Source organism: Pipra filicauda, unplaced genomic scaffold (genome assembly GCF_003945595.2).
Source record: "Pipra filicauda isolate LSUMZ 115617 unplaced genomic scaffold, ASM394559v2 scaffold385_size793830_pilon, whole genome shotgun sequence".
NCBI classification, from domain to species: Eukaryota; Metazoa; Chordata; class Aves; order Passeriformes; family Pipridae; genus Pipra; species Pipra filicauda.
The window spans coordinates 193417-219023 of record NW_024104515.1 but is presented as its reverse complement, the minus strand read 5'-3'; the positions used below and the strand labels follow the sequence as shown (position 1 = coordinate 219023).

Here is a 25607-nt window from a genome sequence, read left to right as displayed (position 1 = left end):
GAGGGATTCATTTGTTTAAAATATAGGACTGGAATTGACTTTGAGGTGCATGTTGCATCACTGAGGAACCCAGGCTGCTGTGGCTCTGCCAGGTGGGAGCTGGGCAGCAGCAGGGAGGGAGGGAAGAATGGAGGTGTGCTGGTGCAGGTCAGCAGATCGTGGGGATGGCTCTGTCCAGGCATCCCAAACATGGGGCAGAGAGCCGGTGTGTGTCTCATGGTCTGTCAGTGGAGGCTTCTGGCAGCCCTGCAGGAAGGTCACGGCCTCTTCTGCTCACCTGACACCAGGTTTGGACACCAAGTGTGCCTTGTGTGGGGCCAGGTGAGAAAGGATGCCCCAGGGAAACCTGGAGTGGGTCAGAACTAAAAGAGACAAGATACCCACCCAGAAAGGTGCTCAGGGCAGCACTTTGACTTCACCTCAGTCTGGCAATGACAGACACAGACAAAATATTCCAAAACTCAGTGAAGCCAGTGCCTGTCCAAAGCAGCTGGGGAGGGATTTGGGCTGCCCAGGCTTCTCTGTCATGCCTTGATGCCCCTGAGAGCCCTCCAACCTGTGCTGCTGTCAGTGTTTCATTGGGGAGCTCGGGGTAAGGTCTGAAGACACATCTGCACAAGTGCCTCGTTTTTGCACTGCAGCTCATCAGGCTGCCTCTGACTGATGAAGTTTGTCCCTTTTTGGGGGCTTGATAACATTATGCTCCTCCTGCTTCCGTTCCCATCTCAGAAGAAGAAAGTTCCCTGCCTATAAAATTCCTGGAGACATCGATTTGTGGTTATCTCATGGCAATGATTTTACTTGGCCGTGCTGTTTGTGCTTGGCTTTGCGGATGCTTCCAGAAATCAATGCCGCTGCTTTCCCTCCTCCTGACAGGCAGCTCCTGGGAGCTGCTGCCCGTGTGTCTGTGTCCTTCTCCTTGTTTTCCCTGCCTGGGCTCTCTGTGTGGCCCTCCCCCGAGATTATGTTTCTGTTTCCCAAGTTCCCAGTGTAGGAAACTGCACGGGTGAGCGATCAGACACGGGTACAGCTGGAAAGGAGGGTTCTGACGTCTGCCCACGCACACCTTGCCGTGAGTCCTGGGTATGTGCATGAAGCAGGAGCCCTGGGTCAGCGTGAGCCTGGGCTCGGCTTGGCACTGCCTGCTGTGTTACGGGAGTGATGGGTATTAATTAAGCTGCTCTGCCCTCCTGGGCTGCTGACAATGGAAGCTGCTAAATCAGCTGTAAATCTGGCCCTGGGGATTGTGGGTTCCTGACAATCCTGGGCTAAAGTTCAGTCTCAAAACTTGAGAAGGGTTTGATTCCTTCAGTTCTTACTAAAGCCCTCCAGCTCCTTTCTAGGAGACTTTAATTCATGTTTTGGCAAATTCTGTTGCTAGAAATTAGTTTTGGGGCCTGACTCGGGGAGGATTCATCCATCCCAAACCAACCAGAACACAGGTAACCCTACGGGGACAGGTGCTGCACTAACACTGTGGTCCTGGTGCTGAATTCAGCGTGTTACACTGCACTGGGGAGTTCAGAGAGAACTCCCTCTTTCCACTTCCCTGAACAATTTAATTAATAAGAATGGGAAAAATCTCCCCTGAGTAAGCCTGCTTGCAGTGAGGCAGAAGAAACACAGCAGTGAGTGATACTTTTCTGTGCATTTCTTTTCCAGGCTCTGACCTGAGCTGCCACTGGCTGATGTGCCCGACCTCCTTCCAGGGCAGATCCAGCTGTGTTGCCATATTCCCCAGTCTCCATATTCCCCAGTCAAGTGCTGGGTGGGGAGAACAGTTCATCACCTGAACTCCAGCTCTTCGGAGACCAATCTGGGAGTTCACAGCCCAGGTACAGTCAGTGCTTAAAACCTGTTTTGTTTTCCCCCCTTCCTTTCCCAGTTTCTGTTCTAACAGCCCAAGGCAGTTGGAAGTTTGCTGGTCATTTTCCTCCCTGAGTGCTCTCTCCTTCCCCTCGAGCTGCTGCCTTCTTGTTGGCATCAGGGAGTTACTTTCCATCGACGTTTGAGCTGAGCAGTTCATTAATGTTCACAGCATCCATTTGGAAGGAGTCACTGACTCCTAGGAAGTGTCCCTGCGAGGGAACAGGCTGAACATCTGTACAAAGCAGCTCCATCACAGGCTGCAAGTCCTGCCACCAGATTTAGGTTTTTCACCTCGAGAGACGGGATTCAGTTTATCTATATTCTTAATAAGGAGTTACTATTTACTCATTAAAGAAGTTTTACAGTCTGAGGTTACTCTTTCATGGTTCTGAACATTAGAGAAAAATAATCCATTAATTTAATCCTATTTAATGAATTATTATATTTATATACTTTAATATTACTCTTCCAAAAATCCTGTTGCTGTTTAACCTGCCATCTTACAGAACCACAAGTTCAAGTGCAGGATGCCAGAAGCTGCTCTGGAGCATCTCTCCTCTGTGGGTGTTGGTCTTCCTGTAAGCCCTTCCACTTTCCAGCATTTGTGTTGAGATAATCTCTTCCTGAATTTCTTGCAATGCTTTATTTCAATATATCTTCCCTTGTCACTGCAGGACTGAATCCAGCCTCCTGGTAAGTGATGTCTAAATCACTGCTGCAAGGAGAGGATGAAATATGGGCGCGAGAGGGAGGCAAAGGATATGGCCGAGGAAGAAAAACCTCACAGAGCAAGAAGAAATATGGACAGGGTGTGTAAAACGGTGTGTTCCTCAGCTCCTGCTCACTGCTGTGATACAGGACGTGTGTGTGGACACAGATTTCTGCTTCTTGCCATGGAATGGTGAGATGATCCAATGTGAGTGGGCGGCCGTGCTGTGTGAGTACATGTGCGTGATGACTCAGGTATTTATTACACATGCAGTGGCATCTCTGAAAACAGCTGGAAATCCACCTTTGTGCATGCTCAGCAGCTGGCTTTTGCCAGCAGCAGTGTTCCTGCAGCCTGTACAAGGCCAGAGCAGTCTCATCAAACGCTTCACTGTGGGTGTTCGTGGCGACCGCTTGCTCTGTACATTTGGATGAGGCTCTTTGAAAGGGATTAAAATATGGTTGCCCCAGGCAATAAAAGCACACTGGGGCAAGCAGCAGAGGCAGAAATAAAAACAGTGAGTGTAAATCATCCTGAGTCACCTGGGGAGAAAATGGGGAAGGTGGGATGGGAGCTGGTGGTGGGATGTGGGAGTGGGATGGACTGGAGAGGGGCCAACTGTGGAAGGACCTGCTTGTGTGTCTCCAAACTGTGCATTCCATGAGGGACCTGGGGTGAACTGTAGTGCTGATCCATGTCTCTTCCCTGCAATCACCATCTTGGCAGGCAGCTGGGTTGCACCATCCAGGGGAGATGGTTTTTTTACTTCACTCTGCTGCTCCTGTCTCCTCAGAGGGGCTAACATTATTCATAGGATCATAGACTGGTTTGGGTTGGAAGGGACCTTTAAAGATCATCTAATCTAACTCCTGGTTTTGGGACTAGACTGTCACCAGCACATCAAATGTAGTCCAGGATGAATGTGTGTTAAGTAAAACAGGAGCTCCTACAGCGTTTCTGTGATGAGGCTGCTCCACTGAACCTGAGCTCACAGCAGCACATGCTGAGGGACTCGAGGGAAGCACTTTGCTGCTGCAAGAGAGAGCACCTTGTGCAGTACTCAAGAGCATCCTAATGCTATTTTTGCAGCCTTCTGTATTCCCATGGGACAGAGAGCCCTAAACTCACTGTGGTGGTAGCAGCTTTCTGCCAACTTCGACCTGAACATATTGGCTTATGTTTGTTCCTGTGCCAACGCTGTCCCTGAGCCTGGGCAGGCCTCCTCTCCCCTTCTCTCCTTCTCCTCTCCCACATTTGTGGAGAATGATCATATCTCTGCTGCTCTGTGTTCCGTGAGGCCGAGCACGCCAGCCCCTCTCCGGTTCCCCCGCTGTCCCGGCAGCCCTTTGCTGCCCAGATTCCCCCCAAGTGTGTCCCTGTTGAACATGGGTGACCAGACCCGAACAAAGTCCCCAGATAAGATCTTCCTGGGGCCCTGCACAATGGAAACTTCCGTGAAGCCCGGCCAAGGCATCTGCTGAGGGGTGAGATTCTCGTTCCTGCGGGATGAGATTTTCCCTTGAGATCTGTGTTCCTGCTGCCCTTAGCTCGCTCAGCTACCATAAGTGCTGCTTGTTCAAAATTGTATTTATTGTTGTCTCTGTACATTTTGATACAATTTCATTTTTTTACGATCAATTTATGACACGTGACAGATCCAACTGAAATCAATTTGAAGCTTGGTCTCAAAAAAGCCAACACTTGTCAGTTCTCTGCAACCTCTCCACGTCGCTTTTTCTCAAGAAAATCTTTTTCAGGGCTGCACTTGAAACAGAAATGAGCATTGTAAGTCCCACAGCTCCTCAGGGATTGGCAAAAGCAGATAGTTTCCTACTTTAAGCCTCCTTGAACCCCTGCTCATATGCTCTGCGTGCTGCCTTCCTCCACAGCCAGCCCCATCAGCCTCCTGTCAGGTTCAGATGCTTTAATAACTGATGGTATCCTAAATAAGTTGGTTTCCTCAAAGCGTGGGGATCCCTGCCGTGGTTGCAGAGCATCCTTTCTAAGACAGACTGGGGGAGGAAAAAGCGGCATCCGAGTGATCCAGGCCACAGAGGGAAATGGCAGCCTGTCAAGGCAGTGGTGACGTTGCCGTGTATAAATCAAGAGAGGTGGCAGCTGGGTGTTGCTTGCGAGGAGCAAGAGCAGAGGGATGGCTGCTCATGGGCCAGGGCAGGCTGTGAGGAGAAGGTGTGTCTGCTTGGCTGCAGGTTTTATATAAGGGTGACTCTTTCATCTCAGCTGCGGGGAAGAAGGAACGTCGCAGAGCCTTGAGGAGCCCAGAGGAGCTTGAGTGGAGCCAAGACCCTGTCTCAGCTGGCTGTGGCTGATTCAGGTAACATCCTCTGTTCACTGGTTGTGTGGTGGCAGGGTGACAGGTGCGGTGGCAGGGTCCTTGCTCTGGAAAGACACGTGCAGTGTGCCTGGTGCTCGGCTACTTTATTTGGAGATTGTGCTGGGCACCAAGCTCCCCATCACCAGCCTGTGTCTGCCATTTCGTAATTAAATTTATGTTGATAATTATTAAATTATAACTTTTAGCTAGCTTGTTTTTATCGCTTATGCTTCAGTTTATTGCTTTTGAAAGTTAGAAAGAACAAGGATGATCTTCAGATGCTTCTCTTGGCAAAGCCCCTCACCGAAACACCTGCAACCGCTCGTCACAGGGATACAGAAATAACTTAAACATCAGTTTGGGGGAAAGCAGTTTTGCTTCTTTTGAGTGAATATTTTGGGCCAGTCACAAGGGACCAGGAAAGGGTTTTTATTGATCCATGTGTGGAGTCTGTCCATATGTATAGACATGAAGAAGGTCCTGCTGCTCTGGGCTCGGGAGTCTGACTTGAGCTGGATAAAGAGTAAAGGAGGGATTTCTTTCTTGACTTCTTTCCTCCTAAAGACACTGGGATCTCTTCTGATAGGATTTTTCCCCACTGTTCCCTCCAATGTCTCCCTTGCCAGCAGGGGAATCTTCTGGAGATGACGGTATTGAAGCTTTTTGGAATCATCTTTTTCTGTGGCCTCCTCTCGCCCTCTCAGGAAGTCTTGTCTGGCCTGTCCTGCGCTGTCAGTCCGAGGGCCATGCAGAATGGTAACTACAAAAAAGCATGAATTGTGTTTGTTTTGAAAGCTCTGTGGGATCATGAAGGAGAATAAAACCTCCCGAGTGTCTTTATCCTTATTTTATAGCTCCTCAGGTCTGCAGACTTTACTCAGAGCCCCTGAGAGCCATTGCTGGGTTCACAGGTCAGGGAAATCTCTGCTCCACAACTGGGACATGTTTCAGTACCAAGCAACCACATAGAATTTCAGGGTTAGATCTGGGTTATTTCCTCTTTATGTCTCATTTCCATATTGGAGTAGCTGATATTTGACAAACAGCTGCTGTGAAGTAGCAGCCACGATAATATTTGCAATGTTCCGGCTTGTTTCAAGTTGCTTCTACTGAAAACAAACAAACAAAAAAACCCCGAAAGCAAAAACAAACAGGCAAAAATCAACAAACAAAACCCCTGACAAATGGAAAATGAGTTGTGAGTGGAAGTCCAGGCTCTGAGTGGGGTTGCTGATGTTCCTGGCAGTGCACAGCCATCATGTGCCCTCCAAATGGGGGGTCTGGGATGTTAATTCACCACAGGGAGCTTTGGTTTAGTGCACGTTGCAAAATAGCATCCCTTTGTATTTAGACTGCATGGAGACAACTGGTAGCTCCATGAGGAGTTCTGGGGAGCAAAAGGGCTTTGCTGTGCCCCATCTTTGCCAGGACAAAATCACAGAATCAGGTTGGATCTGACTGACTGGGGAGAGGTCGCTGCTGGTCCTCACACACAGATGTTTTCCAGTTCTCTCAGATGCCATAATTCATAATGGGCTTCTCCAGCAGCACCTGCAGGGCCTCGTGCTCCCCAACATCATGGGTGAAGGGGGTCTGCTGAACTCTCCCACCAGCATCACGGGGTAAGTGCTTGGCTGTAAGTGCACCTTCACCATCAGTTCTGAAGCAAGACAAGCTGAGCTGCTGGTGGTGTGGTTGGCCCCGGCCATTATCCTCATTTTATCATGGTACTGAAATTCTGACCCAACTAAAGTTGTCTGTGTGGTAGCAGTGCAGGTGACAAGGTGCACTGCAGGTTATGGGTGTGGGTGCAGAATGACAGCTCTGGTGGTGGCTGTTGATGTCTGAGATGCTTGACAGCACTGAGAGAGGGGAAAAGGACCACAGAGGGGAAAAAGCTGACAGCTCTACAAACTCGGCTTCCACCCCAGTCTTGTTCTAGGTGTTCTAGGCTGCCTTCTTTTGGCTTTCATCTGTCCCTTATCCTCATGCCTCTGGCTGGAGGTAGCTGTGGTGCTGTGGGTGCTGCAGGTTCCTCATGGCTACAGCTGCTCAGCTGCTGGAAGATGTTTTTAATTTGTGCCAGCCTTTGCTGTTGTTCACAGCCTGCACCTCGTCCAGGTCCGGCTGCCCAGGCTGTCGGTGGTGCTGCTGCCAGGGATCGGGGTCCAGCTGACCATCGGGGCAAAGCTGCAGCTCAGTGGCAAATGGTGAGTGGGGGCATTCGTGGTGGCTGATGAGGGGAACCCCTACTCTGCCATATTTTGCATCTTTTATGGATTTTGGGCTGTTTCGTACCTTATAATAAAGTTACAGAGCAAAACAGGCAGGAGAAGATGGCTCCTGACATGGGTAATGGTCTGAAGGAGAAGGAGGTGCAGTCTGCTCCTTCTGGCTTTGCTGAGTTTCTCTGGGTAGAGGCTGAGAGATGAAATCATCCCATTTTCTCTTCTGCAGCTTGGTTGGCCTGCTCTCAGAACTAATTGATATCTTAGTGGATGTGAACATTACCGCAAACATTAAATGCACGAATTTTGAATCTGGCACGGTCCAGGTTGTCACTGAAGACTGCCTCTGCATTCTTGGGGCCATAAAGATCAAGGTCCTTTCTGGGTAAGTGCCTGTGGATTTATGTTTTCCATTGCATGCAGTCCTCTTCTCTTTATCCAACAATATGGACAGTCTGCCAGGACACAGGCAGTGCTCAGCTGATATAGAGCCAGGCCTCAGGGATGGAATTTCTTTCCTAATGCCAAAGCCAGTTGCTTCAGTGTAAATGGAATGAGGTTTAATTTCCTCTGTTTATCTGTGGAAATTTTAAGATCTGAAGCATGACTTTCTCTAGACTTAGCTAGTGAATTGATATCCAAAGGGTACAAGTAATAGGGCAGGGAGAGTTCTAGGAAAACAGCACCATTGCTTGCCCTGGTTTTACATTCTGCCTTTGGCTGCTGTTCCAGGTGAATGCTGGGCAATGTGGAGTTTCCCTCTGATTGCTGTGGATGTGGGTAATTCCATGCAAATGTCCCATCTCTTGCTCAGTCTTATTAAATTCTTGACAGCAAGAATTAGCTGACTTCGTGTATTGATGAACGCAGCAGTAAATTGATCATGGGAAATATTTTCTTTTATTGCTTTTGAATTGCTCACTTTTCAGGTTCATTGAATTTCTCCTAATTATTTTTTGCATTATGCATTATATATTTCAATCAGTGCAGCAGCTGCTTTGAAAAATGCTGTGCGAGTGAACAGAAGAACATGGCTCACCTGCTCTCGGGGGTCATGTTTTAAGTTTTAGCAGGATTACAGTGATGGTGTGCGGGAATTGAGTTCCCAGGGGGGTAAAGGAAGTGTGGATGTACATGATTGACTTCATGGCCACTCCTCAGATGCATCTGTAGGCAGAATTTTGGCATAAATAACAAGATGCTCTATGAATTCCTGCTGTCTGTGGCTTGCCAACTCAACAGTCCAGAAATATATTGATTATGAGACGTAACTGGCTTTGTGCTGCTGCAGGCATTGCACGTCCCGAGTGAGCTGTTCAGCAGCAGTGTGGAAATGTCACACAGCAGATTTCTCCTCTTGTTATTCCAGATGCAAATTGTTTGTTCCCAGTAACGAACATGAGGCTATTTCCTAACAGCTCTCTCTTCCCTTAACTACAGCACTGATTTAAATACCAGAGGGAGACACGAAACACAGGTTACTGTGTGAGAGGCTCGCTCCTTTTGTGCAGTGATATCTGTGCCCTCTAATTGCTGAAGGAAAAATTTCTTCACAGAAAGGGTTGTCAAGCATTGGAACAGGCTGCCCAGGGAAGTGGTAGAGACACCATCCCTGGAAGTGTTAGAAAAGCATGTGGTTATGGCACTTGAGGACATGGTTTAGGGCTGAACGTGGTGGTGGTGCTCAGTTGATGGTTGGACTTGGTGATCTTAGAGGTGTTTTCCAACTTTAATGATGCTGTGATTCTCAGCAATGAGATTCTCAGCCCTCAGTGGGGCGAGTGACCCCTTTGCCCCCCCGGCCCTCTGTCCAGCCCCTGCTCTGGCCAGTGGCAGCCACAGCAGTGGCCCTGAAGGGATGACTAAGGACCTAGCATAGTGTAAAATGAAGGCTGGAGATCCTTTGGTCTCCTGTCCTGGAGCTTTTTTTGTACTGATTGGGATTTTTTTTCTGACCTTTCCAGCTTGCTCACCCTGTCAGTGAATGAGATGGTGCTTCGCCAGCTGACAGCAACTCTGCCCGCTTTGGTATGGCTGAGGATTGCCCTCCTTTCACAGCTGAAACACAGAGATACTGGGAAAAATATGTTACGAGGTCACAGCCAGCTGCACCATCTCTCTGTGCTGCTCTCCCACATGCCTGGCATGTGCCATGAGGCAGGAAAGTTTGTGGGCAGCCTGGCAGCTCCAGAGGGCTGTGGCCAGCAGGACAATGTCTGAGATATTCCCCAAACCAAAGTGTTCCCCTTCAGTGTTGGTCCCACGGCTCTGGGGTTTCTCCCCTGCCCCCAGGTCTTTCACAGCATCCCAGCAGCACTTGTTCCATGGGGATTTAGATGGAAAGGAGGGGGTCTGGGTAAGCTGTGGGTGACGGTGGTGAGGGGGGTTGAGCAGTCATGTTTCTGGTTTGTGTTGCAGCTCTGTCCTGTGGTTGACATCGTGATGAACCTTGTGAACATCCAGCTCCTGGGCACTCTCAATGGTGCGTTTCTTGTGGAGGGTGAGGTGCTGCTTCTCCATGTTCCCCACGGTGGGAAGGGCTGTTCCCATGTCAAATCCATCAGTGCATCAATAGAAGTCCAACCCTTCCGCAGAGCTGCTGTTGAACCTTGAATTCACACCCCAGCACTCCAAGTGAACTGCTCCCACCTTGACCCTCCTTATATCAGTTTTATGTGTCGCCCTTGGATTTGACTTTATTTTCTTTGATGCTCGTTTTGGGCTATATCCTAAAGGCAGATGCCACCAAGCAGAATTTGGGGATGTTTTGGCCATTTGGAGTAGCAGTGAGCACTCTGCAGCACTGAATCTCAGACTGTTTGTGGGTGTGGGGGTTTGTGGTCTGAGGGGTCAGGGGAGGAGGTTGTGTTGCTGCTTATTTCCTGGTGTTGTAATGATCCTTTTCCTGTGTGTAGCTGTCATCCCAGTTGGCACGGCAGGAACGATCCACTACCAGCTGGCCAGCATCCCCTATACCTCTGGCAAGTTCCTTGGCCTGGATTTAGATGTAAGTTAATGCTGGGCAGCAGGTCCCTGGGAGCATGGCTGTGTGTTGCCTTTCAGTCTGCTCACCTCATCCCATGGGAGCTGTAGAATCCTGTGGAGGAGCTGAGCTAATGACTTGTCCTGGAAATGCAAGCTCCTAAGTATTTGGATCTTGATCCAAGTCACCACTAAGCAACTGTGTGTGCTTTTCTTCAAATTTGCTCTGTTTTCAAACTTACCCTGAGTCTGCCCAAGACTGTGTGTTTGTTGGATGCAGCTGCTGGGATGAGCAGCTCTCCTTCTCTTGGGATGAGCAATTTTCCTCCTCTCTCCTGCCATGCAGACCTGGTGTTAGTACTTTTTGCCTTTGCTGTTCAGCTTCTGTGGTGGGTGAATGCTAAACCAGGCTAATGGATGTATTTTTCACTTCTGTCTTACTGGGGGGGGGGAGGGGGGGAAGGCAGCAAAAAGCAAACTACTTTCAAACAGGAGAGCTTAAATAAAAGCAAGTGGCTGGTGAGAAGCAACTGAGATGTGAGCACTAAAGAGGAGCAACCGCTGACAGCAAACACTGCAGCCTCTGAAACCCTGCTGCTGCTCTGGCTTTGGAGCAGTCACTTTGTAGGGATGAGTCTTTGTCCCCCCAAGACCCCTGGATGGTCAGAGTTGGTCTCCTTAGCAAGTAGATGGTGTCAGTGCGGGATTCTGTGGAGTTGCAAGGGTGGCTGATGCCTGGATGGGTGTGGGAGGGCTGGGGCTGCTGGGAGCTGCACCGTCACCCCTTGTTTGTCCCTGGAGTGAGACCTCAGGGATGAACTGAAGCAGTGAGTTGTGATTTGGACAAAGCACGTTGTTATATGAGAAGGCCTCAGTTACGCACACGTGCCTTTATCAGCTCCTGTCATCTCTGGAACACAGAGGGAACTGTTCCAAGCCCGGTGCTTTCCCGGAGCTCTGGTGAGAGGAGGGCTGTTCAGCTGGCACTGGCCCCACACTCCTGTCTCAGGGGTCTGGGCCTCATGGCTCTGAGGATGGGATTGATGTCCGTGTCACCTCTCCCTGCAGGGTGCAGTGAAGCAGGTGGGAGGCATCACCATCCCCCACGACTCATCCCCCTCCGCTTTGCCTCCGCTGATGGACAGGCTCCTGCTCCTGGCGATGCGCCAGAGCTTCCTCAATGCCGGCCTGACCCTCCTGCTCCGGATGCCGCCGCAGACCTTCCCCTGCACGCCAGATATTGTGAGTGCAGCAGCACCTGTATTTCATGCCAGAGTGGGTGACAAGGGATGGGCATCAGCCTGGCCTCGGGTCTGCTTGGGGAGGGCTGTTTGAGGTGTCCCTGGTGCTGCTGGTGCTGTGTGTGCATGTCCCTGTGCATGTCCCTGTGCGTGTGCTCGCTGGCAGAGGCTCAATCCCCAGTGCTGCCTCCTTCCTGCTCTTCTCAGAAAGCTGTAATAGCACCTGCACTGCTCAGCTGTGCCTGTTTCTGTATGGGCACCCCAGGGACACCTGTTGAGACCAGTTGTGTACTGGTTCTGCCATGGACTCCTGCAGACTGTGATCCCTTTAAAGGAATCTGCAAAACGTCACTGAGAAAAGCCACTGTGTGTGTGCAGTGCCATTACCTGGGTGTTTCCACCTCCTGTGCCTCCAATCTGTACTGCCAGTGGGAAATGTTAGGGGTCCACACACTATCAGGTGTTGAAAGCCTTTGGAGGACATCACCTTCCACAGCTGGGTGCTCTCACCTTAACAGCTGACCGGGAATCACCCAAACAGCTGGGGAACAGTGGAGAGGGTGGGCAGCTCAGGGTGCTGTGCAATGGGGTGGCCCTGGCAGGATGGGTGTTGTTGAAGTCAGCTGGAGTGCTCATCAGGGCTGCTGGTGCTTCTGTTCCCACAGTTCTCTGGTGCCAACCGTCTGCACGAGACCTTGTGGACCATCACTCCTGCTGGGGTGAGTGACTGGTTCAGGCCTGAAGGTTTGTGAAAACCTCACCAGGTCTGAGCTGTCCAAGGGATGCAGCTGGAGGTGCCAGCGTGCTGCTGCCAAAGGTCCCCAGCCTTCTGCTGCCCTCCTCTTGCACCAGCATGGCCTGAGCCTGCCCTGCTGCCTGACCAGCTGATGGGAGCGGGCAAAGGGACTGCGGGTTTGCTCAGCCTCGGCAGCCCCTGCCCTTCTCCCGCTCCCTGAGCTGGGGAAAGTCTTCACCCACAGCTCATAGAGACCTAGACAGCTGATAAATGTCTGACACAGAGACACAGATAGCTGACATAGAGAGCTGGTAAATGTCTGGTGTCTCCCATTTCCTGGGCACCCTGTGTGTGACCTTGGAGGAGGCTCCGTGGAGCTGTGGGATTGTGAGAGTGTGCACCAGGACTGCTGAGCCCCTGCTTGGCCGGTGTGTGCGGTGCCAGTAGCCACCTCCATGTGTTCCCAATTCCCACAGTGCTCCACCTGCCGTGGGACCAGCCCTGTGAACATCAGGCTGACCTTGGGTGGGAACCCGCTCATCCTCTTGGAAGAAAACAAAGCCAGCGTCAAGCTTTCCGTCTTGGTCCAGGTGTTCCTTAACCGTTTAGATGGATCCGTCCTCAACCTCCTGCTGCTGAAGGCTGTAAGTGTGGATGGAGTTACCTCCAAGGGGTGCAGCGTGCAGCCAGCTGGGTGACTGGTGTGTGGGATGGGGATGTTTCCACGTGTTGATCTTCTGCCTCTCTGCTGGCAGGACCTCGGTCTAAACGTCCGCGTGTCGATTGTGGGAGGCAGGCTGGTGCTGCGGCTGGCCCTGCGCAGGTAGGCTGGCCCTGGGCAGGTAGACTGTGCCCCTTGTACTGGCTGGTGACATTCTCTGTGTTGCAACTATAGCTCTGGGTCTGCTGACTTGAAACGTTTTCCATTTCTGTAAGCCAGACTTTTCATTTTCTGAATCCGGGGATTTCATACCTGGCTGATGGCACGAGGTGGATGGACAGGGTGGTTCAGGAAGGATTACAGCAGCTGGAAAGTTTTAGAAGGCTTGGGGGAAAAGTGTGTCAGTTTTATAACAAGGAGGAATGAGGTAACCTGAATAATTGTAAGACTGTCAGCTTGACTTTGATCCTGGGCAGTGGTTAAAAATGCCTGATATTGGACATGAGCGATAAAGGAGTAAAGGAAAGTGCTGTCATTAATGCCAGTCAAGGTATGATTAAAGATTGGAGAGCATTCCTTATAGCAGGAGGTTTGAGGATTTTGGGCTATTTAGCTTGTCAAAGAGCTGGATTTAGAAGCAAAATTGGCATAGCTTGTATGCAGCGATATGGGGAATAGAAATGCATCAAAAGGCTTTTAATTCAATAGACAAAGGTATAACAAGATTCAATAGCAGTAGAAAAGAGAAATTGAAATGGAAATAGAGCATCCATTTTAGGTACGAGTAGTGGTGTGATTGCAGCGATACATGAGGAGCTGTAGCAAATTCTCCAGGTCCTTAGATCCAGACTGGGTGTTTTTACATAGAATTACAGGATGGTTTGGGTTAGAGGGGACCTTAAAGATCACCTGGTTCCTACCCCCTGCCACAGGGTTCTAGAAGCTCTGCTCTCAGCTGTCAGGAGCTGACTCCTCTCTGAAGGTGAATAACCTGTGCAGGGAGAGGGAAGGGCAGCCAGGAGCTGTGTGTGCCCTGCTGCAGTGCTGCTTCCTTGACAAGCAAATACAAATTAGGTTAAGTTTTTCTTTTCCTATTTTATTTTCTCTCTTGCAAGTCTGGCAGTCCCTGCTTTTTGTGTTACAGTGGAGGGACCCCTGATGCCACACAGGGGTCCCTGCCCTTGGGCTGAGGAACCTTGTGCTTGGAGGTGACTGTGAGCTTGACCTCTGGCCAGTGCCTTGTGTCTGACCTGCTGTTTGCTCTCCTTTGCCTGCAGCACCTCCCTCTCCTTGGAGTCTTCCGATGTTGGCATCAGTAATGTAAGTCTCTGGTACCAGTCTGGACTTCACTGGGCAGGCAGAGCCAGCTGAGCATGGTGCCCTGTAGTTTCAGGAGGGAAGGGAGCCAGGCCATGCCTGTGGGATGCTGTGATGGATTGCTCCTGCTGATGGTCATAGCTGTTAGCTGCTCTGTGGTGTAGGTTGTAGCAATTCTTCTTTTGCTGTTCTTTTTTCCCTTCTGCCTTTTCTAATAACGCAAAGGTAAGGCTGAAATCTGTTTGTTCATTCACCCCTGCTCGGGCAAAGCTCACACAGGCCTGCAGCAGGAGTGTCACCAGGTAGAAGTTTTCCCAAAGGAAGCACTGAATACAAATTGAGGAATAAAAGTAGATTTGCTTTAAAGAGAAGAGGGACTATTGTTTCTTTTGCTGTGTCAGTGCAGGATGGGGTCTCTGCTGTCACGGGCAGGGCAGTGCCCCTCATGTGCTTGTTCCTTCTCTGGCTCAGATCTCGATCCTGAAGCCCCACTGCAGCAGTTTGCTCATGGAAACATTACTGCCTGTGATGAATGGTAAGGTGACCGGGGTGGCTGTAATGTTGGGAGCGTTTGGATTTCTGGGGAAGGAGGGACGAAGGGAATGTGTATGTATGTTTGGAAGCTCTGGCAGGAGAGCGGAAGCCATTAAAGCTCTTCGATCCCCATTCTGAGGCTGGAGTTAAATATCCAACCTTATTCTTGCACCATCCTACCCCAGCATCAGTCCTGGCAACAGTCAGTGGCAGACAATGTAAAGAAAACCAAGTGCATGATGGTGCTGCAGTCGGTGCCCCCGAGCAGCTCTGTCATGGGGCACGAGCTGGGTCACCCCTTGGTGGTGTACAAGGACCTGTCTGTCTCCTGCAGGTGCCCTGAGCATCGGGATCCCACTGCCAAACGTGCTGGGCATTCCCTTAATAAAGGTGGATGTGCAGATATTAGCGGTGAGTGTTCAGATGGGCTGTTCCCTCCTGTAAGGAACTGGCACAGGCCACTGGGGATGTTTATAGGACCCTGCCAGTGCTGGTGGTGTGTACCAGAGCCATAGATTTTAACCCTGAAAGGCCAAAAGAGCTACTCTATATGGCTTCCCTCAGATCAGGGAATGCTGCCTGAGGATGTGATGCCCACGCATGGACCCAAGTGTGTCATGAGCAGTGCTCAGACCCCAGGGCAGTTCCTGGTTCCCTGTCCCTTCTTTCCTTTCTGGAGAATTTGATGGAAGCAGCTCTGATGTGGATCTGGGGGGTCATGCAAGCCCTTTTCAGTGGCACTTTCAAAGTGTCTTGAATTCCAGCCCTGTGCACCCTGGAGGTGTCCCAGAAGAGCCGGGATGTTCTCCGACACTTCCCAAAGGGTTCTGTGCCCTCCTTATTACAAACTGGACATGAAGATTCTTGCCAGAGGGTTTTCTCTTTGGTTTGTGTTGTGAAACCAGCACGCCTCTAAGTTGAGAGTTAACGTGGTTGTGTCTCTCCCTGCTCCCCTTCAGGGCCTGATCGTGCTTCTGGTGTGAGCTGGGGAGTGCAAGGCACAGAGGGGTCTGCGGGGACAGAGAGAGGAAGAGACCAGCGAGGACAGAACACCAGGGCCAGCATTATCTGCTTTTCTTTCCTAAACTCGATTCAAGATTATTGATAATATTTAAGACACTCTAAAGTGAATTGGCTCGTGTGAGTACAGCGAGTACTTGCATAAGCCAAACCCAATAGGCTGCTCTGTCTACAAATATTTATTTAGAGAAGTTGGTGTGATTTTGGGATCACAGTCAGAGCAGCTGCGTGTGATGCTGCAGTGGAATTGGGAAATTTGTTCTGAGGTCAAACTCTTCCTGATGGAAAAAAGAAGTGAACTTGTTGCATGTGGTTTATGAAGAAAATATCCCCATCCAGGTTTGGGAGGGTGTGAAGTGCCGAGTGGGAGCTCAGGATACATTTGTCATGTAACTCTTTTAATAAATGTTCCTACTTTTTTAGTGCTCAGAATGAGGTTCTGGTTTCTGATGCTTCTCAGGGAGAGCTTCTGTCCTGCCCCCACTCTGGGGTCTGTTTCCTTTGTGACAAACGATATTTTGGTTTGGGGTTTGAAAACTCTTTCCACTCGAACTTCCTGAGGAAAGAAAATACTTGGATTTTCAGTGGCTCCTTCTGGCTTGGTAACCCCCTGACCAAATGCTAATCCACAAGCAGAAATCATAATTAAATCGAATTTTCAAAGGTCACGAAGCATTTCCTGATAGAATCTGAAGGGAAACTTTGTTACCAGAGAAATGAGAGGTCTGATAGCCCTCGAGCACACCCGTCTGCCTGCCAGAGCCACATCTGCTTAGGCTGATGTCACAATCTGTTAGTATCTGCACATCACAGGGACAAGAATCACAGCATTTCAGATTTCAGAAAAACAAATTGTTCTGGTTAAAAAAGAAAAAATAAACCTGAGGTTTTACATGGCCTCTCCAACACCTGTTTTGCCAAGCACTGGATATGATTGTGAGCGTGTTATTTTCTACTGGTGTCCCAAGAGGTAGTGATGGAATGGCACTGCTCCAGAATGGGTCTGGCACTGACCAGGTGAGGAGTGGGGCAATGTTCCACTCTACATTTCTGCCTGAAGGGGACAGGGCTCCACGTTTAAGCAGCGGGCTGGGTACAGCCTAAGTGCCAGAACCCTGCAGTGAGGGGTCTCTGCAGAGCGAGGTGCCAACAAGTGTGAATGCTGTGGAGCATCAGGCCAGGCTCAGGATCCAGGAGCAGGGAGTTCAGATCCCATTGCTCATGTTCTCTGACACCAGCATGCCCATGGAGCTGGCAGAGGTGTCTTTGTGACCCTTTTACCCAGAGGGCAGGATGAGCAACCCCAGCTATCCTGTGCTGGCAGCTGCTTTGTGCCACTTCAGGGTTCCCGCACTGCTGGGGCTCAGTGTTTCCATCCATCCTTTCTGCCCATGGGTTGGCAGAACAGGCTGTGTTTGCACAAGGTTTTGTTCTGGTTCCTGGGCAAACACCTTCTGGACAGTAAGTAAAGTTTAGCCTCTCTTCTCACACTCTTTTGGCCATCACTTCTGTGTGCATTCTGCCCTGCTGGGGGAGATTCATTTCGCTGGCATGTTACAGAGCACTCTGTGATCTGTCACTGTCCCAGGGCTCTGCCGTTCATCCCACGAGGCTGAGTGGGAAAAAGCAGAGGAACCTTTTCCAAAGGAAAGGGCAGCACCTTCTCAGTGTAACTCCTTACTTATGCAATTTGTGCATCTAAGGCTCTGAATTTCTAGCAAGCTCAGGAGTATATCCAGAGCAGGAAACTGCAATTCAGAATCAATAAGAGCTGAGACAATCCTGTCCAGGAAAATTTTATTAACACTGGAACCATGACAGGCTGGAAAATCCTTTGCTGGATGAGCAGCAGGAGGGGGTGCAAGGGGCTGGCTGTGCTGCTGGCAGTGCATGGGATTTGGGCTCTCCAGCTCTTGCTCCAGGAATGCCCCTGGCAAAGCTTCATCCGCTGCTCTGTGGGGGCTGGAGAATGGGCTTGTCCCCACTGTATCAGCATTTGAACCATTCTGTTGGTGCATCCTGCTCGATGTGCCACTGGCAAAGGAAGCCGAATATCACCAGGCAGCACTTTCTGCAGGACTGCCCAGGAAGTGATGGATCTTGTGTATGCCAAAGATGTTAATACAAACACTTTTTTCAGCATTTCTTTTCCCAGGCTAACCCAAAGTGGCAGCTGGGGACAGCACTGCCTGTCTGCTGAAGGCCCAGCTGTGCTGGGGGAATTCAGCAAATGAGGTGACTGGAGGGAGAAGCAGAAGACCCCCGTTCTCCAGCATAAACCAGCTCTGCTCCAAGCCTGTGGCTGCTCTCAGGTGAGATGTGGGGCTGGGGGTTGGGGGGTGCAGCTCCTGAGACCCCAGCCCTGCACTGGAGAGGCAGAGCCATGCACTGAAGCCTAGAGCCAGAATATCCCCTAGCAAAGAAATACATCTCTTTACTACTGTAGCTTATTCCTTTTGGGAAACTGGTTTAAGATATATTAGTCAAAGAATAATGGTTGCAGCTCTACCAGGAAACTTTTATCAGGAGCAGTTCCCACTATGGCCAACTTTGGGCATTAACATCATTAGTCAGGTCCCCTCGCTGGGCACATAAACCTTCAGGGTTCCTTACTCTTTGTAGTAAATCAACCTGGCTTGTTTTGTTTGCTTTCCTATTTCTGAGCCTCTGAAATATGAGGTTTTGAAGTGTTTTTCAGCAGCTTCAGGGGCTGGAAATGATGGCTGTAGCTGTGGCAAGCGAAAGCAGCTGTAGATGTAATTAATATGGTTTTATGGCTGGGGTGTTACGTGAAACATCACCATGGGAGAGCTGAGGTTGGAGCTGCATGGTCAGGGATAAGGATGCTCCTTCTGGGCTGCACAGCCAGGGTTCAGGATGCTCCTCCTGGGCATCAACCATGTGCTTGCCCTGGCCAGGGCAGTTGCTCGCAACACCCAGTCACTGTGCTACTGGGATAGCTTTTGGAGCTTTGGTACCACCCACCCTTCCCTTTTGGATGCTCTTGTCTGTTGTGGATGTTTTTTCCCCCCCTTTCGTCTCCTGAACAACCTGGAGACACATCTGGTCAGTAGGAAAGAGCATCCCAATGCCAATGGCTGCGCAGTCTGATGCCTGCAGTCACCTCTCATTCAGCACTTTCTCTGTGATGAGCTTTCTCAGCAGCAAAGTGTTGAAAATATAACTGCCTTCATGTCTAAAATTAGAAACCATTCTGCAGACTGATTTCCTCCCCCTCTTCTTCTTTCTGACCCTGGAAACCCAACAGCCGTAGTGTTCCCATAGTAACACGAGACATGGAAGAAAAGCAGATGAAAGATCTCTCGATGTAGGGGCCATGTCGTCCTGCAGCTGAGAAGGCAGGAGGCTGCTTTGCATCCTTTTAAATGAGTGGAATCTTCATGCTCCCTTAATTAAATGCCTGGACATCTGTATTGGTACCAGTTCTTAGCAAGGCAAAATTCATCTGTTTACAGGTACAAATTGCTGAGGGGGAAAAATGTCAACAGGCACACTAGAAAATGCAGAGTTAAAGAGAAATGTTTAATTAAAGCACGGAACATTATTACAATCCATCTTCTGTGCAACGGAAGTGCCAGGGGTAGGGCTGGAAGAGAAAGGTGCTAGTGGAATGTTGTTATTATCCAGAATATGACACCATGATGTTTTAGTAGGGCAAGAAAGATTTTCAACATTTCAAGCAGTGACAAACCACGGAGTGTGATGTGAGAGTCGACAGAATGCTTTTGCCACTGTTTTACTCCAGATACCAGACTTCAGCCCAGGGTGGTTGCCTCTCCAGTCCTCGCCTCTAGCTGGAGGTTGCAGGGGATCAAGACGTAGTCCTGAGCAGGGGAGGAAGGAGTGCTGAGCACGGTGCCTGTGTGGTTCCATCAGCCCTCACAGGGCTCACCACCACCCACAGCCCCTCTGACACAGCCAGGGCCTGTGTCCCTGGGGCTAAAGAGGGGCTGGGCCTATTTAAGGCAACAAAACTTGGTTTCGCAGGTTACCAGAGCTGGAGGAACAGCCTGATTTATTCCGAAGTTGGGAGGTTAGCATTGCTCCCATGCTCCCTTTAAATCAAACACAGTAGGGAGCAGTTTAAAGGTTTTGTTTCTTACCCTGTGAATTGTGACATTGACGTCGGTGTAGGTGAAACTGGCGATGTGGGGCAGGAAAACACCTCCTCTCAGGACCACTAGGAAAAGAAAGAGGGACAGTTGCCAGCTGGGTGCTGTCTGGGTCTGTGTTGAGCGTCCCATGAGGCAGCACCTGCAGAGCTCCCATGTCCTCACCGTTAATCTGGGCCGGCACCTCCTCACGGATTGTGGGCAAGAATAACTCCTCCAGCAAGGCAGCCTGTGGGGGATAGCCAGGGTCAGCTCACGGTGTGGGACTAAAGCAGGAGGCAGAGACCCATGAGAGGGGGTCCTGATGCTCACTGCACCTCTCCCCATCCCACAAGGACCCAACTCTCCCTTTCACCAGGTGCAACGAGGACTCAAAGTCAGTATTTCAGTATTTCCCTGCTGGCACCCACTGCCCAGGATGGCTGGAAGGGCTGTGGCCAGGAGCACCTACCAGCACAGGACCCACGTCAGAGGCAGCCAGGCTGAGCTCAATATCCCTGGAAAACAAAGAGCAGCACAGGAGCTGCTGGTGCTGAGCTGTAATAAGCAGTGACTTCCCTGTTTCCCCAGTCCCTTGGCTGGGCTCAGGAACAATGCAGGGGGTGGAAGGTGCAATTCCCACTTTTCTCCCTAACCGTGTTTCTGGAGTCTCACTGTTTCCCTGAGGAAGGAGCTACCTCTGCAATGCCCAAACTCTAAAAGCTAAGAACTTCCCAGGACCCCTTTGCCTCTCCTTTCCCTGCTGTGGCTGGGACGTGTCCCCTTCAGGCACCCAGAGCACAGCTGGGTTCATTACTCTATCGCTGCTGCAGAGATTATCATCCTTGTGTCCGTGACGCTGAGGTGGAGCCTTGCAGACACGTCCTGTGGAGAGAACAGAGGGCAGATCAGCAAGGAAATGCCCCCCCTTTGGCTTTGAATAGTGGGATGTGATGAACTCATCCGTGTGTTGCCACCCACAACGTGCTCCCTGCATGATGCCACATGGGCAAATGCTGCTGGAGCCCTGGGAGCACCATGATGGGAAAAGGCTGAATCAGCCCCTGTGTGGCTGCAGTCAGACCAGGGCTCAGAGTAAAGGGCAGTGCCTGTGGGCAGCATGGGCAGGCTTGCAGCGCCCGCTCCCCGAGCTCAGTGTGCTTGCAGGGCACACTCACCACGTTCACACTCAGGAAGCTCTGGAAAACTGATGATACTGCTCCGATCTGGGCAGTCAGGAAGAGCTTCAGGATTGCTTTGCCTTCCTCCAGCACCACGCGAGGCGAACTCCGGGTCGTAACTTGCAGCACCACTGGTAGGTCCTCTTGGAAGAGGGAACCCATCTGACGAAGGAATGGGGTTATTTCTGGGCATGGAGGCACCCCTGCACCCCCAGGGTGGTGGGTGGGCAGCTGGGGGTCACTGTCCAAGCTGGGGCTGTGCCTCGGGGTGACAGTGACAGCAACACACCTGAGTGATCTTCCCCGCCAGGGTGGCAGTGGTCAGTGGGCTCTGAAAGACAAAGCACAGCTCATGATCAGATTAATGTGGCTGCTGCTCCGGGGGTCGTGTCCAGTGTGGCCATGCAGGCCCTGCATGGAGCCCTTCTCATGCCAGAAGCAGTGTACATGTTATCCTTCGTGGCAAACTCCATTAGACCAATAATATTTTTGGGAGAGTGAGGGTGACTCCTGTGGGCGCTCAGACACACTCTAATTAATTTCTGTGCAAGGCACGTGTCTCCTCCAAGCTGTTCCCAGGGGAGGGCTGTCCCTTCGAGTGCATATCTCCTACTGCTTCCTTTCTTGCTTGCTCCACTCACCAGGATAGTCGTGTTGAAGGCCCCAGACATTTCCAGGGCAAAGAAAAGGCTGGTGTAGAAGTGCTTGGAGAAAGCCAGGGTGAGGTGAGAAGGGCTGGAGCTTGCTGGCTCAGGCATGCTGAAGGGCACAGGGCTGACTGGCAGGGGGATCGCTGTCCCTGACACCTGGAAAGTTGTCTGCAGGGACACAGGCAAGGACAAAATGAGTTTGAGGTGTCTCAGGGCGTTGTAGCACTGGAAGGGAAACAGCTTTGGGAGCTGGAAAGCGAGGACTTACTTGCAAGGAGATGATGATTCCCTGCTCAGAGTACATGGGGGCAGCCAGGGGCACATACTGGACCTGGCAGTTCGGTGTGATGGGGAAAGGAGCTGCAAATGGAGCAGAGGGATGCTCAGGAAGAGAAACACAGCAGTGGCAGGGGATTGGCTCTGGGAAGCATACAGGGAAAGAGCCGGGCAGAGGGAGCAGGTCCCTTGGGAGATGATGGCAGCAGAGTCACTGCTGCTGCAGGGTAGGAGCCCGTCCCACCTCACAGCCTGCTCCAAAATGATCCCTGAAGCCCTCAGTCCATAACGGAACTGAAAGCCAAGTGCTCACCTGCCAGAGACATCAGACGTTCATTTGGGAAAAGCAGCAGTTTGGAGACTTCCAGGCAAATCTATGGAATAAGAACAGAAAGAGAGGTGATAGATGAACATTGGAGTCTGCTGGCATTGGGTGTCCTGGAATGCAGCCAGGAACCAGAGGACAATGGCAGTGTCCAGTGAGCATGGAATTGTGGGGCAGAGCTGGAAAAGCACCAGATAGACTTAAAGTGCTCTAATTCTTACAGAACTGTACAATGTTGTCTCGTGCCTTTACAAACCTTATCTTACCTTTTCAACATTGATCTGCTTGTCCACATCTGATCCTGAGGATGTGCTGGGTAAAAACAACAGAGCAGAAGTTAGGCAAGAACCAACCCAGCCAAGGGGGGGGTAAGTGTATTTTATCTGACCCAAAAGGCATCCAGAGACAATTACCATTATTTTCTATCATCTGTTAAGCTGTGATTACAATTCAGAACTGCCACTGGACTTGAACTAAAAGCATTCCTGCTGCACAATTCTGAAAGTGCTGCTCCCTTATGAGAGACTGAAACTCTCTCCAAATGGGAAACCCCCCAAAAAGCAGAGCAAAATTCCTCCCACGAAGATAAAACTTTTGTGTAGGCCTTTGTTAGCTTTCGGTGAACAGATTGTAACCTGATCACCTTCCCGACTGGAATGCTTGTGCCTCAGTTTCTTCTTTCCTCCACTACCCAGATCCCACAAGGAGGAAAACCGTGGGGCCGACCTGTCCATCTCCTCGGTGCTCTGCAGCTCCTCCAGGGTGGGTTTGCAGGCAGAGGTCACCAGCTCCAGGTTCCCTTCGGGGTTCATCTCCACATGGAGGTCTGCCAGGATGGACAGTTGCATCTCCTTGGTGGTTGAGCTGTGCCGGGGAGGAGAGGAGGAGGCTGGAGCCAGGGGGTGCTCCTGGCCGTGCTCGCCCCAGGCAACCCTTGCTCCTGCAGATGCTGGATCCTTGTCGCTCCAGCCAGGAGCTCAGGCTGGTTCCAGCCCGTGCAGTCCCAGCACTCACGGGGCAGATGTGATGCCAAGGTCCACATCGATGCTCAGCCGCATCCCGGTGTCGGGGACGAGCGTCAGGGAAAACTCATCAACTTTGACGGAGTTAATTTGGTTCCTGCTGGAGCAGAAACGAAGGTGTGGGGAGACCAGCACAGACTGATGTGCAGTCCCTGAGAAGCACCAGAAGTCCCTGAGATTCTGCACAGGTAAATCCATGCTCCTAGGCCAGCATGGGGTCTGCTACCCTTGCACCCCAATGGAGGAGCCAGGAGACCATTTCTAAATCTCTTGGTCTCCAGGAGGAATTTTGCCCTCTCTGGCAAAATGCCTTTTGTGACAATACTCAAACGCTGGCATAAACCAGGGGTATGGCAGCAAAGCCTGGGCAAGAGAGGGCAACTCACCTGCTTGGGGAGGTGGTGGGAGACGGGTCTGGGTTTGGTGGGGCCATAAGGTCCTGCCTGAGGACTGACTCTGCGTGTGGCTTTGAAACTTCAGCAACTGTGGAATAGGACAGATGTTTCATGAAACCCTCTGGAGCTTGTGTCCTGATGGAAGGACTGAAACCCACCCAGGTGACACACTTCCATCCCTTACTAACACCCTGCTGTTAGCAGTAGGCAGGGGGTGATGCAGGTGAGCTGAGTAGTGCCACAAGATTCTGGTGCTGGAGTTTGGTGTTTCATCACTGAAGATGCCACTGCCTCCCCTCCCCACTGCTGGTGTGGGAGATGTGGGTCTGAACTTACGGTATTTCAGTCCTGAGGGGGTGAGGATGCCACCACAGTCGGGTGACTTGATGGTGTGAGCTGGGACCAGGAGGCTCAGGAGGATGCTCAGGGTGCGGAGCATTGCCATGCCAGCACCTGGAGGAGAAGGAGGAGGAGGAGGAGGAGGAGGGCACCCACAGAGAGCAGCGTGGCCCTGGGCTGGCCACTGAGGTACAGAGCCACAGATCCACTCCTGGATGGGGCTTGTGGTGCGGAGCTTGTCAGCTTTGGTGCAATAACAACCCAGAGCTCTTGTGTTCTGCTTTAAAAGCACTGACAGATGCTCAGCCTTGAAGAAACCCTGTGCCTGTAAGCAAGAACGGTGCCTGCAGCGATATCACACCTGCTGAAGAGCACAGAACAGCCACAACTGGTATAAAACCACCAAATAAACAGGAGCTAAAATTAATAGAGGAAGGAATGGAAGTTATGGAGGAGGCTAAAGTCAAATGAAAAGGTGAAAGTGTTATCTGTCTCTGAAATACATTTGGGAATCGTTTATAATGTCTGTAACGCTCTTATAATATCGAGAAAACAAGAAATTCAGAAAGTTTAACCTGCAGGAAACATACATATTTATCTCAGTCTTTGAAGAAAGTGGACTTCTGGTGAGTGCTGAGCCTTATGGAGACACACAAAAGTAAGTAGGTGCCATGCCTGTATCAAGCTATTCAGTTTGCAAATGCATCTTTACCTCTCCTGGCCAGTCTTCCCATTCTTCTGACTCAGTCCGTGTCTTGCCGTGGCCCCACTGAGGAATTCTGCTGGTTTATATATCCTTCCAATCCAGGCTGATGGAGCAGGAATTGGCAAAGAGGGCTGGGAACACGGACACTGTGGGGACACTTTGATTTCTGTACCATTTTAATTGTTTCCCCATAGACTTGATTACACTGACTGTTGACCTGGCGAGGTGAAGTATTGAACAGCAGGTGCTGGGGCAGCTTGTCTTCACTGTGGTGTTCCTGAGGAGCACAAAGAAAGGCCTCTGGGTGAAGGGTGCCAAAAAATCAAACATTGTTAGAAAGCAAATGTGGGTGTCTTTGCTCTGCAGCTGTGCTTTCTCCTGAACACCACAATGACAGCCAACTCCATGTCCACCTCTGCTATGGAGACAGGCTGAGAGAGTTGGGATTGTCCAGCCTGGAGAAGAGAAGGCTCTGGGGAGACCTTAGAGCCCCTTCCAATGCCTAAAGGAGTTCCAAGGGAGCTGGAGGGGGACTTTGGACAAGGGTGTGGAGTGACAGGTCGAGGGAGAATGGCTTCACACTGACAGGGGGCAGGGTTAGATTAGAGATTAGGAAGAAATTCTTCCCTGTGAGGGTGGTGAGCCTCTGGCACATGTTACCCAGAGAAGCTGTGGCTCCCCCATCCCTGGAAGTGTCCAAGGCCAGGAGTGGGGCTTGGAGCAGCCTGGGATAGTGGAAGGTATCAGACCAGAAGGGATGAGACCTGCATGTGTTGTGCTGAGGGAGGTCTTGACAATTCATCAAGGATGTCCTCAATTTCCATCAGACCTGGGTAAGTCTGTTGAAGGTAATGGGAGTGTTTCTGTTGGGTTCAGCAAGTTTTAAAGCAGATAGAAATATGGAATGGCCCATGTGCAATAATTCCTTCATCTCTTTAACCCATGACTAACCAAAAGCCACTGGCAATA

The 25607-nt window shown here is 50.8% G+C and overlaps 2 protein-coding genes across 2 annotated transcripts; one reads left to right on the top strand and one right to left on the bottom strand.

Annotated features, from left to right (window-relative positions):
* The first annotated feature begins 2734 nt into the window (after nt 1-2734).
* On the top strand, nt 2735-16058 carry LOC113988317 (BPI fold-containing family B member 4-like). Its single transcript, XM_039384915.1, has 17 exons — nt 2735-2785; nt 4789-4913; nt 5540-5669; nt 6421-6535; nt 7019-7123; nt 7371-7526; nt 9106-9169; nt 9560-9623; nt 10057-10148; nt 11192-11365; nt 12030-12083; nt 12577-12744; nt 12856-12923; nt 14039-14081; nt 14550-14613; nt 14947-15023; nt 15572-16058. The coding sequence occupies exons 3-17, from the start codon at nt 5558-5560 to the stop codon at nt 15593-15595; spliced, it is 1380 nt and encodes a 459-aa protein (XP_039240849.1). The 5' UTR covers nt 2735-2785; nt 4789-4913; nt 5540-5557; the 3' UTR covers nt 15596-16058.
* A 3168-nt stretch (nt 16059-19226) lies between these two features.
* LOC113988331 (protein TENP-like) lies at nt 19227-24666 on the bottom strand. Its single transcript, XM_027721818.2, has 16 exons — nt 24645-24666; nt 23930-24046; nt 23585-23681; nt 23191-23298; nt 22903-23040; nt 22443-22488; nt 22165-22225; nt 21844-21935; nt 21567-21743; nt 21215-21256; nt 20923-21087; nt 20562-20629; nt 20217-20262; nt 19931-19994; nt 19757-19833; nt 19227-19477 (listed from the first exon to the last, which is right to left on the bottom strand). Exons 1-16 carry the CDS (start codon nt 24664-24666, stop codon nt 19409-19411), a joined length of 1389 nt encoding a protein of 462 aa, XP_027577619.1. The 3' UTR covers nt 19227-19408.
* Nucleotides 24667-25607: the final 941 nt, after the last annotated feature.